This window comes from Bombina bombina, chromosome 3 (assembly GCF_027579735.1).
Source record: "Bombina bombina isolate aBomBom1 chromosome 3, aBomBom1.pri, whole genome shotgun sequence".
Classification (NCBI taxonomy): domain Eukaryota; kingdom Metazoa; phylum Chordata; class Amphibia; order Anura; family Bombinatoridae; genus Bombina; species Bombina bombina.
The window spans coordinates 1,114,639,017-1,114,651,050 of NC_069501.1; the positions used below are offsets into that span (position 1 = coordinate 1,114,639,017).

At 39.7% G+C, this 12,034-nt stretch overlaps 1 protein-coding gene across 1 annotated transcript in view; it reads right to left on the minus strand.

The window, feature by feature from the left end:
• Nucleotides 1-9,016: 9,016 nt before the first annotated feature.
• MEDAG (mesenteric estrogen dependent adipogenesis) overlaps nucleotides 9,017-12,034 on the minus strand; it is a 76,134-nt gene continuing 73,116 nt past the window's right edge. Inside the window, exon 5 of the mRNA XM_053708469.1 lies at nucleotides 9,017-9,180. Coding sequence (XP_053564444.1) covers nucleotides 9,110-9,180 — 71 coding nt within the window. The 3' untranslated portion in view covers nucleotides 9,017-9,109. The remainder of the gene's footprint in view (nucleotides 9,181-12,034) is intronic.

Consider the following 12,034-nt stretch of genomic DNA (forward strand, 5'->3'; position numbering starts at 1 on the left):
TTGAAATAGTGCTGGTATGTACTATTTACTCAGAAACAGAAAAGAGATGAAGATTTCTGTTTGTATGAGGAAAATGATTTTAGCAACCGTCACTAAAATCCATGGCTGTTCCACACAGGACTGTTGAGAGCAATTAACTTCAGTTGGGGGAACAGTGAGCAGTCTCTTGCTGCTTGAGGTATGACACATTCTAACAAGACGATGTAATGCTGGAAGCTGTCATTTTCCCTATGGGATCCGGTAAGCCATGTTTATTACGATCGTAAATAAGGGCTTCACAAGGGCTTATTAAGACTGTAGACTTTTTCTGGGCTAAATCGATCATATTTACACATATTTAGCCTTGAGGAATCATTTAATCTGGGTATTTTTTGTAAAATAATATCGGCAGGCACTGTTTTAGACACTTTATTCTATAGGGGCTTTCCCTAATCATAGTCAGAGCCTCATTTTCGCGCCGGTATGGCGCACTTGTTTTTGAGAACAGCATGGCATGCAGCTGCATGTGTGTGGAGCTCTGATACATAGAAAAGTCTTTCTGAAGGCATCATTTGGTATCGTATTCCCCTTTGGGCTTGGTTGGGTCTCAGCAAAGCAGATTCCAGGGACTGTAAAGGGGTTAAATATAAAAACGGCTCCGGTTCCGTTATTTTAAGGGTTAAAGCTTCCAAATTTGGTGTGCAATACTTTTAAGGCTTTAAGACACTGTGGTGAAAATTTGGTGAATTTTGAACAATTCCTTCATGTTTTTTCGCAATTGCAGTAATAAAGTGTGTTCAGTTTAAAATTTAAAGTGACAGTAACGGTTTTATTTTAAAACGTTTTTTGTACTTGGTTATCAAGTGTATGCCTGTTTTACATGTCTGAACTACCAGATAGACTGTGTTCTGAATGTGGGGAAGCCAGAATTCCCATTCATTTAAATAAATGTGATTTATGTGACAATGACAATGATGCCCAAGATGATTCCTCAAGTGAGGGGAGTAAGCATGGTACTGCATCATTCCCTCCTTCGTCTACACGAGTCTTGCCCACTCAGGAGGCCCCTAGTACATCTAGCGCGCCAATACTCCTTACTATGCAACAATTAACGGCTGTAATGGATTATTCTGTCAAAAACATTTTAGCCAAAATGAACACTTATCAGCGTAAGCGCGACTGCTCTGGTTTAGATACTGAAGAGCATGACGACGCTGATAATAATATTTCTGAAGGGCCCATAACCCAGTCTGATGGGGCCAGGGAGGTTTTGTCTGAGGGAGAAATTACTGATTCAGGGAACATTTCTCAACAAGCTGAACCTGATGTGATTACATTTAAATTTAAGTTGGAACATCTCCGCATTCTGCTTAAGGAGGTATTATCCACTCTGGATGATTGTGACAAGTTGGTCATCCCAGAGAAACTATGTAAAATGGACAAGTTCCTAGAGGTGCCGGGGCTCCCAGAAGCTTTTCCTATACCCAAGCGGGTGGCGGACATTGTTAATAAAGAATGGGAAAGGCCCGGTATTCCTTTCGTCCCTCCCCCCATATTTAAAATATTGTTTCCTATGGTCGACCCCAGAAAGGACTTATGGCAGACAGTCCCCAAGGTCGAGGGAGCGGTTTCCACTGTAAACAAACGCACCACTATACCCATAGGGGATAGTTGTGCTTTCAAAGATCCTATGGATAAAAAATTAGAAGGTTTGCTTAAAAAGATGTTTGTTCAGCAGGGTTACCTTCTACAACCAATTTCATGCATTGTCCCTGTCGCTACAGCCGCATGTTTCTGGTTCGATGAGCTAATAAAGGCGGTCGATAGTGATTCTCCTCCTTATGAGGAGATTATGGACAGAATCAATGCTCTCAAATTGGCTAATTCTTTCACCCTAGACGCCACTTTGCAATTGGCGAGGTTAGCGGCTAAGAATTCTGGGTTTGCTATTGTGGCGCGCAGAGCGCTTTGGTTAAAATCTTGGTCGGCTGCTGCATCTTCCAAGAACAAGCTACTTAACATTCCTTTCAAGGGGAAAACGCTGTTTGGCCCTGACTTGAAAGAGATTATCTCTGATATCACTGGGGGTAAGGGCCACGCCCTTCCTCAGGATCGGCCTTTCAAGGCAAAAAATAAACCTAATTTTCGTCCCTTTCGTAGAAACGGACCAGCCCAAAGTGCTACGTCCTCTAAGCAAGAGGGTAATACTTCTCAAGCCAAGCCAGCTTGGAGACCAATGCATGGCTGGAACAAGGGAAAGCAGGCCAAGAAACCTGCCACTGCTACCAAGACAGCATGAAATGTTGGCCCCCGATCCGGGATCGGATCTGGTGGGGGGCAGACTCTCTCTCTTCGCTCAGGCTTGGGCAAGAGATGTTCTGGATCCTTGGGCGCTAGAAATAGTCTCCCAAGGTTATCTTCTGGAATTCAAGGGACTTCCCCCGAGGGGGAGATTCCACAGGTCTCAGTTGTCTTCAGACCACATAAAAAGACAGGCATTCTTACATTGTGTAGAAGACCTGTTAAAAATGGGAGTGATTCATCCTGTTCCATTAAGAGAACAAGGGATGGGGTTCTACTCCATTCTGTTCATAGTTCCCAAAAAAGAGGGAACGTTCAGACCAATCTTAGATCTCAAGATCTTAAACAAGTTTCTCAAGGTTCCATCGTTCAAGATGGAAACCATTCGAACTATTCTTCCTTCCATCCAGGAAGGTCAATTCATGACCACGGTGGATTTAAAGGATGCGTATCTACATATTCCTATCCACAAGGAACATCATCGGTTCCTAAGGTTCGCATTCCTGGACAAGCATTACCAGTTCGTGGCGCTTCCTTTCGGATTAGCCACTGCTCCAAGGATTTTCACAAAGGTACTAGGGTCCCTTCTAGCTGTGCTAAGACCAAGGGGCATTGCTGTAGTACCTTACTTGGACGACATTCTGATTCAAGCGTCGTCCCTTCCTCAAGCAAAGGCTCACACGGACATTGTCCTGGCCTTTCTCAGATGAACGCGGAAAAGAGTTCTCTATCTCCGTCAACAAGGGTTCCCTTCTTGGGAACAATAATAGACTCCTTAGAAATGAGGATTTTTCTGACAGAGGCCAGAAATACAAAACTTCTAGACTCTTGTCGGATACTTCATTCTGTTCCTCTTCCTTCCATTTCTCAGTGCATGGAAGTAATCGGGTTGATGGTAGCGGCAATGGACATAGTTCCTTTTGCGCGCATTCATCTAAGACCATTACAACTGTGCATGCTCAGTCAGTGGAATGGGGACTATACAGACTTGTCTCCGAAGATACAAGTAAATCAGAGGACCAGAGACTCACTCCGTTGGTGGCTGTCCCTGGACAACCTTAGTCACAAGGGATGACATTCCGCAGACCAGAGTGGGTCATTGTCACGACCGACGCCAGTCTGATGGGCTGGGGCGCGGTCTGGGGATCCCTGAAAGCTCAGGGTCTTTGGTCTCGGGAAGAATCTCTTCTACCAATAAATACTCTGGAACTGAGAGCGATATTCAATGCTCTCAAGGCTTGGCCTCAGCTAGCGAGGGCCAAGTTCATACGGTTTCAATCAGACAACATGACAACTGTTGCGTACATCAACCATCAGGGGGGAACAAGGAGTTCCCTAGCGATGGAAGAAGTGACCAGAATCATTCTATGGGCGGAGTCTCACTCCTGCCACCTGTCTGCTATCCACATCCCAGGAGTGGAATATTGGGAAGCGGATTTTCTGAGTCATCAGACATTGCATCCGGGGGAGTGGGAACTCCATCCGGAAATCTTTGCCCAAGTCACTCAGCTGTGGGGCATTCCAGACATGGATCTGATGGCCTCTCGTCAGAACTTCAAAGTTCCTTGCTACGGGTCCAGATCCAGGGATCCCAAGGCGGCTCTAGTGGATGCACTAGTAGCACCTTGGACCTTCAAACTAGCTTATGTGTTCCCGCCGTTTCCTCTCATCCCCAGGCTGGTAGCCAGGATCAATCAGGAGAGGGCGTCGGTGATCTTGATAGCTCCTGCGTGGCCACGCAGGACTTGGTATGCAGATCTGGTGAATATGTCATCGGCTCCACCTTGGAAGCTACCTTTGAGACGAGACCTGCTTGTTCAGGGTCCGTTCGAACATCCGAATCTGGTTTCACTCCAGCTGACTGCTTGGAGATTGAACGCTTGATCTTATCGAAGCGAGGATTCTCAGATTCTGTTATCGATACTCTTGTCCAGGCCAGAAAGCCTGTAACTAGAAAGATTTACCACAAAATTTGGAAAAAATATATCTGTTGGTGTGAATCTAAAGGATTCCCTTGGGACAAGGTTAAGATTCCTAAGATTCTATCCTTCCTTCAAGAAGGATTGGAAAAAGGATTATCTGCAAGTTCCCTGAAGGGACAGATTTCTGCCTTGTCTGTGTTACTTCACAAAAAGCTGGCAGCTGTGCCAGATGTTCAAGCCTTTGTTCAGGCTCTGGTTAGAATTAAGCCTGTTTACAAACCTTTGACTCCTCCTTGGAGTCTCAATTTAGTTCTTCAGGGGGTTCCGTTTGAACCCTTACATTCCGTTGATATTAAGTTATTATCTTGGAAAGTTTTGTTTTTAGTTGCAATTTCTTCTGCTAGAAGAGTTTCAGAATTATCTGCTCTGCAGTGTTCTCCTCCTTATCTGGTGTTCCATGCAGATAAGGTGGTTTTACGTACTAAACCTGGTTTTCTTCCAAAAGTTGTTTCTAACAAAAACATTAACCAGGAGCTTATCGTACCTTCTCTGTGTCCGAAACCAGTTTCAAAGAAGGAACGTTTGTTGCACAATTTGGATGTTGTTCGCGCTCTAAAATTCTATTTAGATGCTACAAAGGATTTTAGACAAACATCTTCCTTGTTTGTTGTTTATTCCGGTAAAAGGAGAGGTCAAAAAGCAACTTCTACCTCTCTCTCTCTCTTTTGGATTAAAAGCATCATCAGATTGGCTTACGAGACTGCCGGACGGCAGCCTCCCGAAAGAATCACAGCTCATTCCACTAGGGCTGTGGCTTCCACATGGGCCTTCAAGAACGAGGCTTCTGATGATCAGATATGTGGGGCAGCGACTTGGTCTTCACTGCACACTTTTACCAAATTTTACAAGTTTGATACTTTTGCTTCTTCTGAGGCTATTTTTGGGAGAAAGGTTTTGCAAGCCGTGGTGCCTTCCATTTAGGTGACCTGATTTGCTCCCTCCCTTCATCCGTGTCCTAAAGCTTTGGTATTGGTTCCCACAAGTAAGGATGACGCCGTGGACCGGACACACCTATGTTGGAGAAAACAGAATTTATGTTTACCTGATAAATTACTTTCTCCAACGGTGTGTCCGGTCCACGGCCCGCCCTGGTTTTTTTTTTAATCAGGTCTGATAATTTATTTTCTTTAACTACAGTCACCACGGTACCATATGGTTTCTCCTATGCAAATATTCCTCCTTAACGTCGGTCGAATGACTGGGGTAGGCGGAGCCTAGGAGGGATCATGTGACCAGCTTTGCTGGGCTCTTTGCCATTTCCTGTTGGGGAAGAGAATATCCCACAAGTAAGGATGACGCCGTGGACCGGACACACCGTTGGAGAAAGTAATTTATCAGGTAAACATAAATTCTGTTTTTTATTAGTGATTTACAATTATTTAACATGAAACTGGTATGTTTCTGAAAACTTTGAGAGACATTAAACCCAAATTATTTCTTTCATGATTCAGATAGAGAATACAATTTTAAACAACTTTCAAATTTACTTCTATTATCTAATTTGTTTCATTCTATTGATATTCTTTCCTGAAAAGCATATCTAGATAGGTTCAGTAGCTGTTAATTGGTGGCTGCACATAGATGCCTCGTGTAATCAGCTGACCCATGTGCATTGCTATTTCTTCAAAAAAGAATATCTAAAGAATGAAGCAAATTAGATAATATAAGTAAATTTAAATGTTGTAAAAATTTCTATTTTATGGGGCCAATTTATCAAGGGCCAAATGCCCCCGTTTCCGCATGATCAGGTCGGACAAACATATGATAAATCGGGCCCCAAGGTCTGAATCGTGAAAGAAAAATTTGGGTTTAATGTCTCTTTAACAATGTAAAATATGGTTTACTTGGTAATCTGAAAATTTGTGTGTGTATGATATTTACACTCAAGTGAAAAAACTTTACTCTCAACTTGTAATACGATTGCAAAGACGCTTTTGGTATATATGCATTATTAAATTAATTTGAGCGCAGTTATCGCTAGATAGTGCTTTGCTGGTAATCTAGGCCTGAATCACCTGGAGTCCAGTTATGACTAGAGATGGGCGAATGTTTCTAAAAATTTGAAATTTAAAACAAATTTTGATACGTTTGTTCGAATCGAATTTTGAATGTTTATATAATATTCTAACATTCTATTTTCAAATTTTCGTTTTCTAATTTTTCAATAAAATTCAAAAATATTTGTTCGAATAATAGAATGTTTATCTATGTATTCATTCAATTTCGAAATGTAATATTCGAATTTGAATGTCACATTCAAATTCGAAATAGTATTTCTAGTCTAATACTGTGTCTTTTTTAATTGTAATATTCAAATTCGAATGTCACATTCAAATTCGAATGTCCCATTCGAATTCGAAATAGTATTTCTAGTCTTCAACTGTGTTTAATAAATGTAATATTTAAATTTGAATGCTGCATTCGAATTTGAATGTCACATTCAAATTTGAAATAGTATTTTTATTCTAATACTGTGTTTTTTAAATGTAATATTCAAATTCTAAATAATATTTCTAGTCTACAATTGTGTTTAATAAATGTAATATTCAAATTTGAATGCTACATTCGAATTTGAATTTGAAATAGTATTTCTAGTCTAATACTGTGTTTTATAAATATAATATTCGAATTCGAATGTGACATTCAAATTCGAATGTGATATTCAAAATAGTATTTCTAGTCTTCAACTGTGTTGTATAAATTTAATATTCAAATTCGAATGTTGCATTCGAATTTGAATTTAGCATTTAAATTGGAAATAGTATTTCAAGTCTTCAACTGTGTTTTATAAATGTAATATTCGAATTCAAATGTAACAATCGAATTTGAATGTCACATTCGACTTCGAAATTGACATTCGAAAACTGTAAATAACATTCGATAATTGAATTTTTAAGAATATTCGTTCTTATCAACATTCTATTATGTAAATCGAATTTCTACAATAACATTCGTTCTAACATTCAAATTCGAATACAAACACATTCGTCCATCCCTAGTTATGATAGGCCGTACTGCCCAACTCATCAGATTTAAAAAAAAAAAAAAATAAATAGACTAAGGGGCAATCAGGATAATACATAAAAGAGCACCTTCAAGAGTTAAATATATATACAGTATCTCACAAAAGTGATTACACCCCTCAAATTTTTGTAAATATTTTATTATATCTTTTCATGTGACAACACTGAAGAAATTACACTTTGCAACAATGTAAAGTATTGAGTGTACAGCCTATATAACAGTGTCAATTTTCTGTCCCCTCAAAATAACTCAACACACAGCCATTAATGTCTAAACTGTTGGCAACAAAAGTGAGTACACCCCTATATGGAAATGTCCAAATTGGGCCCAAAGTGTCAATATTTTGTGTGGCCACCAATTTTTTCCAGCACTGCCTTAACCCTCTTGGGGATGGAGTTCACCAGAGCTTCACAGGTTGCCACTGGAGTCCTCTTCCACTCCTCCGTGACGGCATCACAGAGCTGGTGGATATTAGAGACCTTGTCTCCCCCACCTTCCGTTTGAGGATGCCCCACAGTCTGGAGACATGCTTGGCCAGTCCATCACCTTTACCCTCAGCTTCTTTAGCAAGGCAGTGGTCATCTTAGAGGTGTGATTGGGGTCGTTATGTTGGAATACTGCCCTGAAGGGAGGGGATCATACTCTGCTTCAGTATGTCACAGTACATGTTGGCATTCATGGTTCCCTCAATGAACTGTAGCTCCCCATTGCCGGCAGCACTCATGCAGGCCCAGACCATGACACTCCCACCACCATGCTTGACTGTAGGCAAGACACACTTGTCTTTGTATTCCTCACCTGGTTGCCGCCACACACGCTTGACACCATCTGAACCAAATAAGTTTATCTTGGTCTCATCGGACCACAGGGCATGGTTCCAGTAATGTCCTTAGTCTGCATGTCTTCAGCAAACTGTTTGCATGCTTTCTTGTGCATTATCTTTAGAAAAGGCTTCCTTCTGGGATGACAGCCATGCAGACCAATTTGATGCAGTGTGCGGCGTATGGTCTGAGTACTGACAGGCTGACCCCCCACCCCTTCAACCTCTGCAGCAATGCTGGCAGCACTCATACATCTATTTCCCAAAGACAACCTCTGGATATAACGCTGAGCATGTGCATTCAACTTCTTTGGTCGATGATGGCAAGGCCTGTCCTGTGAAACCGCTGTATGGTCTTGCCCAGCGTGCTGCAGCTCAGTTTCAGGGTCTTGGCAATCTTCTTATAGCCTAGGCCATCTTTATAGAGCAGCAATTCTTTTTTTCAGATCCTCAGAGAGTTCTTTGCTATGAGGTGCCATGTTGAACTTCCAGTGACCAGTATGAGAGAGTGTGAAAGCGATAACACCAAATTTAACACACCTGCTCCCCATTCACACCTGAGACCTTGTAACACTAACAAGTCACATGACACCGGGGAGGGAAAATGGCTAAATGGGCCAAATTTGGACATTTCCACTTTGGGGTGTACTCACTTTTGTTGCCAACGGTTTAGAGATTAATGGCTGTGTGTTGAGTTATTTTGAGGGGACAGCAAATTTACACTGTTATACAGGCTGTACACTGACTACTTTACATTGTAGCAAAGTGTAATTTCTTCCGTGTTGTCACATGAAAAGATATAATAAAATATTTACAAAAATGTGAGGGGTGTACTCACTTTTGTGAGATACTGTATATAATTTATATTGAGTTTTGGTCACTTTCACTGCAACATAAATACACACTGCAATTGTTCAGATGCAGTATATTTATTTCTATAATTTACTAAACCATTGTAGTTTTTTGTATACATTTCTATTGACCTAGATGATCATTATTTTTTTCAAGATGCTAATGGTGAAATTGGTGTTATGTCTTCTTCATTTGTTGAAAATGGGTCTTCGCTGATCACATCTGGAAAAAAAAAAAAATAGCTATATAATTATATATATTTAAGATTAATGCTTAGTTTTTTTTCAGACAAAAATAAATTAATATCTAAATAGAACAGCCATGGTCTTGTTAAAGAAAATATATAAATTAACTGGCAAAGTAATTTGAGCTTATTTTTATTTATTTAATTTCTTTCTTTTTTTTTTCCTTTCAATTCTTCTCTAAACCTCAGTGTTGATAAAAGTGAATGTCACAAGTTTCCTTATTCAGAAGATACACAATATCACTAAAGAACACATCAGTAAAGAACAGACACCAGATTAACGTAGGGCACCATTTTGCCTGTTCAATTTGCCAGTTAGCAAAAAAGGAAAAATAGTAAATGTATAACATGTTTCAAGTGAAAAATAACATTCACCTAGATTACGAGTTTTGTGTTATGGCTTTTAACGTTGAAAAAATAGCAATTTCAGCGTAAAAGCATTAACACAGCTATTGCGAGTCGTGTCGGTATAGCTATACCGCAAGCATTTTAGCCTATAACGCAACGTCCATTCCGCACTCAAATAAATTACGTTTTTGCGTGGGATTTTCATAGTGCCGGTATTTCAGGTTGTGTGGTGAGGCTAAAATGCTTGTGTTACAGCCTATACCGACACGATCCATACCGCCATCTGAGAGCAGTAGTTATGAGTTTTGCACCACAAAAATTGTTCACAAAACTCATAACTAAAGTGTTACAAAGTACACTAGCACCCATAAACTACCTATTAACCCCTAAACCGCTGCCCTCCCGCATCACAAACACTATATTAAACCTATTAACCCCTAATCTGCCACCCACATTGCGACTATTTAATAAATTTATTAACCCCTAATCTGCCGCTCCCGACATCGCCGACACTATAATAAAGTTATTAACCCCTATTCCGTCGCTCCCTGACATCAGCGACACTATAATAAAGCTATTAACCCTTAAACCTCCAGCCTCTCACATCTCTGCACCTAAATAAACCTATTAACCCCTAAACCGCTGGCCCCCACATCGCAAAACACTAAATTAAACTATTAACACCTAAACCTAACACCCCCCTAACTTTAAATTAAAATAATATAACTATATTTAAATAAATAAAAACTTAACTGTGAAATAAAAATAAACCTAACATTAAACTATAAATTAACCTAACATTACTATATAGTAGTATTTTTTTATTTTATTAGAATAGTAATGTTAGTTTAATTTATAGTTTAATGTTATGTTTATTTTTATTTCACAGGTAAGTTTTATTTATTTAAATAGAGTCATATTGTAATTTTAATTTAAAGTTAGGGGGTGTTAGGTTTAGGGCTTAATAGTGTAATTTAGTGTTTTGCGATGTGGGGGGGGCGGCGGTTTAGGGGTTAATAGGTTTATTTAGTGGCGGAGATGTGGGAGGCCAGAGGTTTAGGGGTTAATAGCTTTATTATAGTGTCAGTGATATTGGGGCGGCTGATTAGGGGTGTTTAGACTTGGGGTTTATGTTAGGGTGTTAGGTTTAAACGTAACTTTTTTTTTCCCCATAGACATCAATGGGGTTGCATTACGGAGATTTTTCATTCCGTACTTCAGGTGTTAGGTTTTTTCTAACACACTCTCCCCATTGTTGTCTATGGTGGAAAGCGTGCATGAGCACTTCAAAGCAGCCCTTGACTTTTGTGCGGTATGGAGCTTAGCGCCACCATATCGCACGCACAAGGAGGCTTTTCAGTAACTCGTATTGGCAGCACTATGGAGGGTGAAATAACGCAACTTTTTTGGTGTTAGTTTTGCACCCTGTTTTACGCAAAACTCGTAATCTAGGTGATTGTATATATGTTTACATTTATAATTTAGATTTTTAAAAGGCTGATTTTTATTGATGGGAAAATACCTAAATAACTATTTAAAAGGGTAAACTCTTATTTCAGGGGCATAAGAACAGTGAGAATTTTGAAGGGGGGCATTTTAGATGCAACTGCACATCGTATTAGGGATGTCTGTAAAAGTCCTAGATATAGGAAACCAATATGATTACTTCTGTTCTTTTTTTCACAAAATATTGTGAAGATAGAGTGCCTACATTAAGGGTGTTACAAAATGGAAATGAGCTTAGAACTTTTTTTTTTTTTTACAGAGGATAAGGTTTTAATGGCATTATCAAAGATAAAAGTACAAAAGTCAGTGGGTCCTGATTATATTCATCCAAGGGATTTAACAAAACTTCAGTCTGTGGTAGCTGCCCCATTAACTGATCTGTTAAATCAGGAGTTGTTGCAGATGATTGTAGAATAGTGAATGTAGTATCTCTTCATAAAAAGGGCAGTAGGGAAGAATCTGTTAACTAAAGGCCAGTCAGTTTGACTTAAGTAGTTGGGACATTAATGGAAACTCACTCAAAAGAAAGAATTATGACAGCATAAAGACAAACAGTTTAGAGGACCAAAAACAGCATGGCTTTATTTCAGGAAGATCATGTCAGACTAATCTAATTGACCTATTTGATTATGTAACTAAAGTGTAACCGTAGATTTAATGTATCTAGATTACAGCAAAGCCTTTGACACTATCCCACACAACAAACTAACTAACTCACAAACTGTATTTCCTTGGTCTAGACTCACAAACTGTGAAAACTGTAGAATGCTGGCTAAGGTTAGACAACAGAGTGTATTCAGAAGAGGGGCAGTTACTAGTGGTGTTCCTCAGGGGTCAGTTCTGGGGCCTGTGTTTTGTTTATCAGTGATATCAGCAAACGGCTACAGGGGAAGTTATGTCTGTTTGCAGATTATACAATTTTTTTTTAATTATTCATTTAGGAGAGAAAAATCCAAAGCGTAGTTACAGAAATCAATT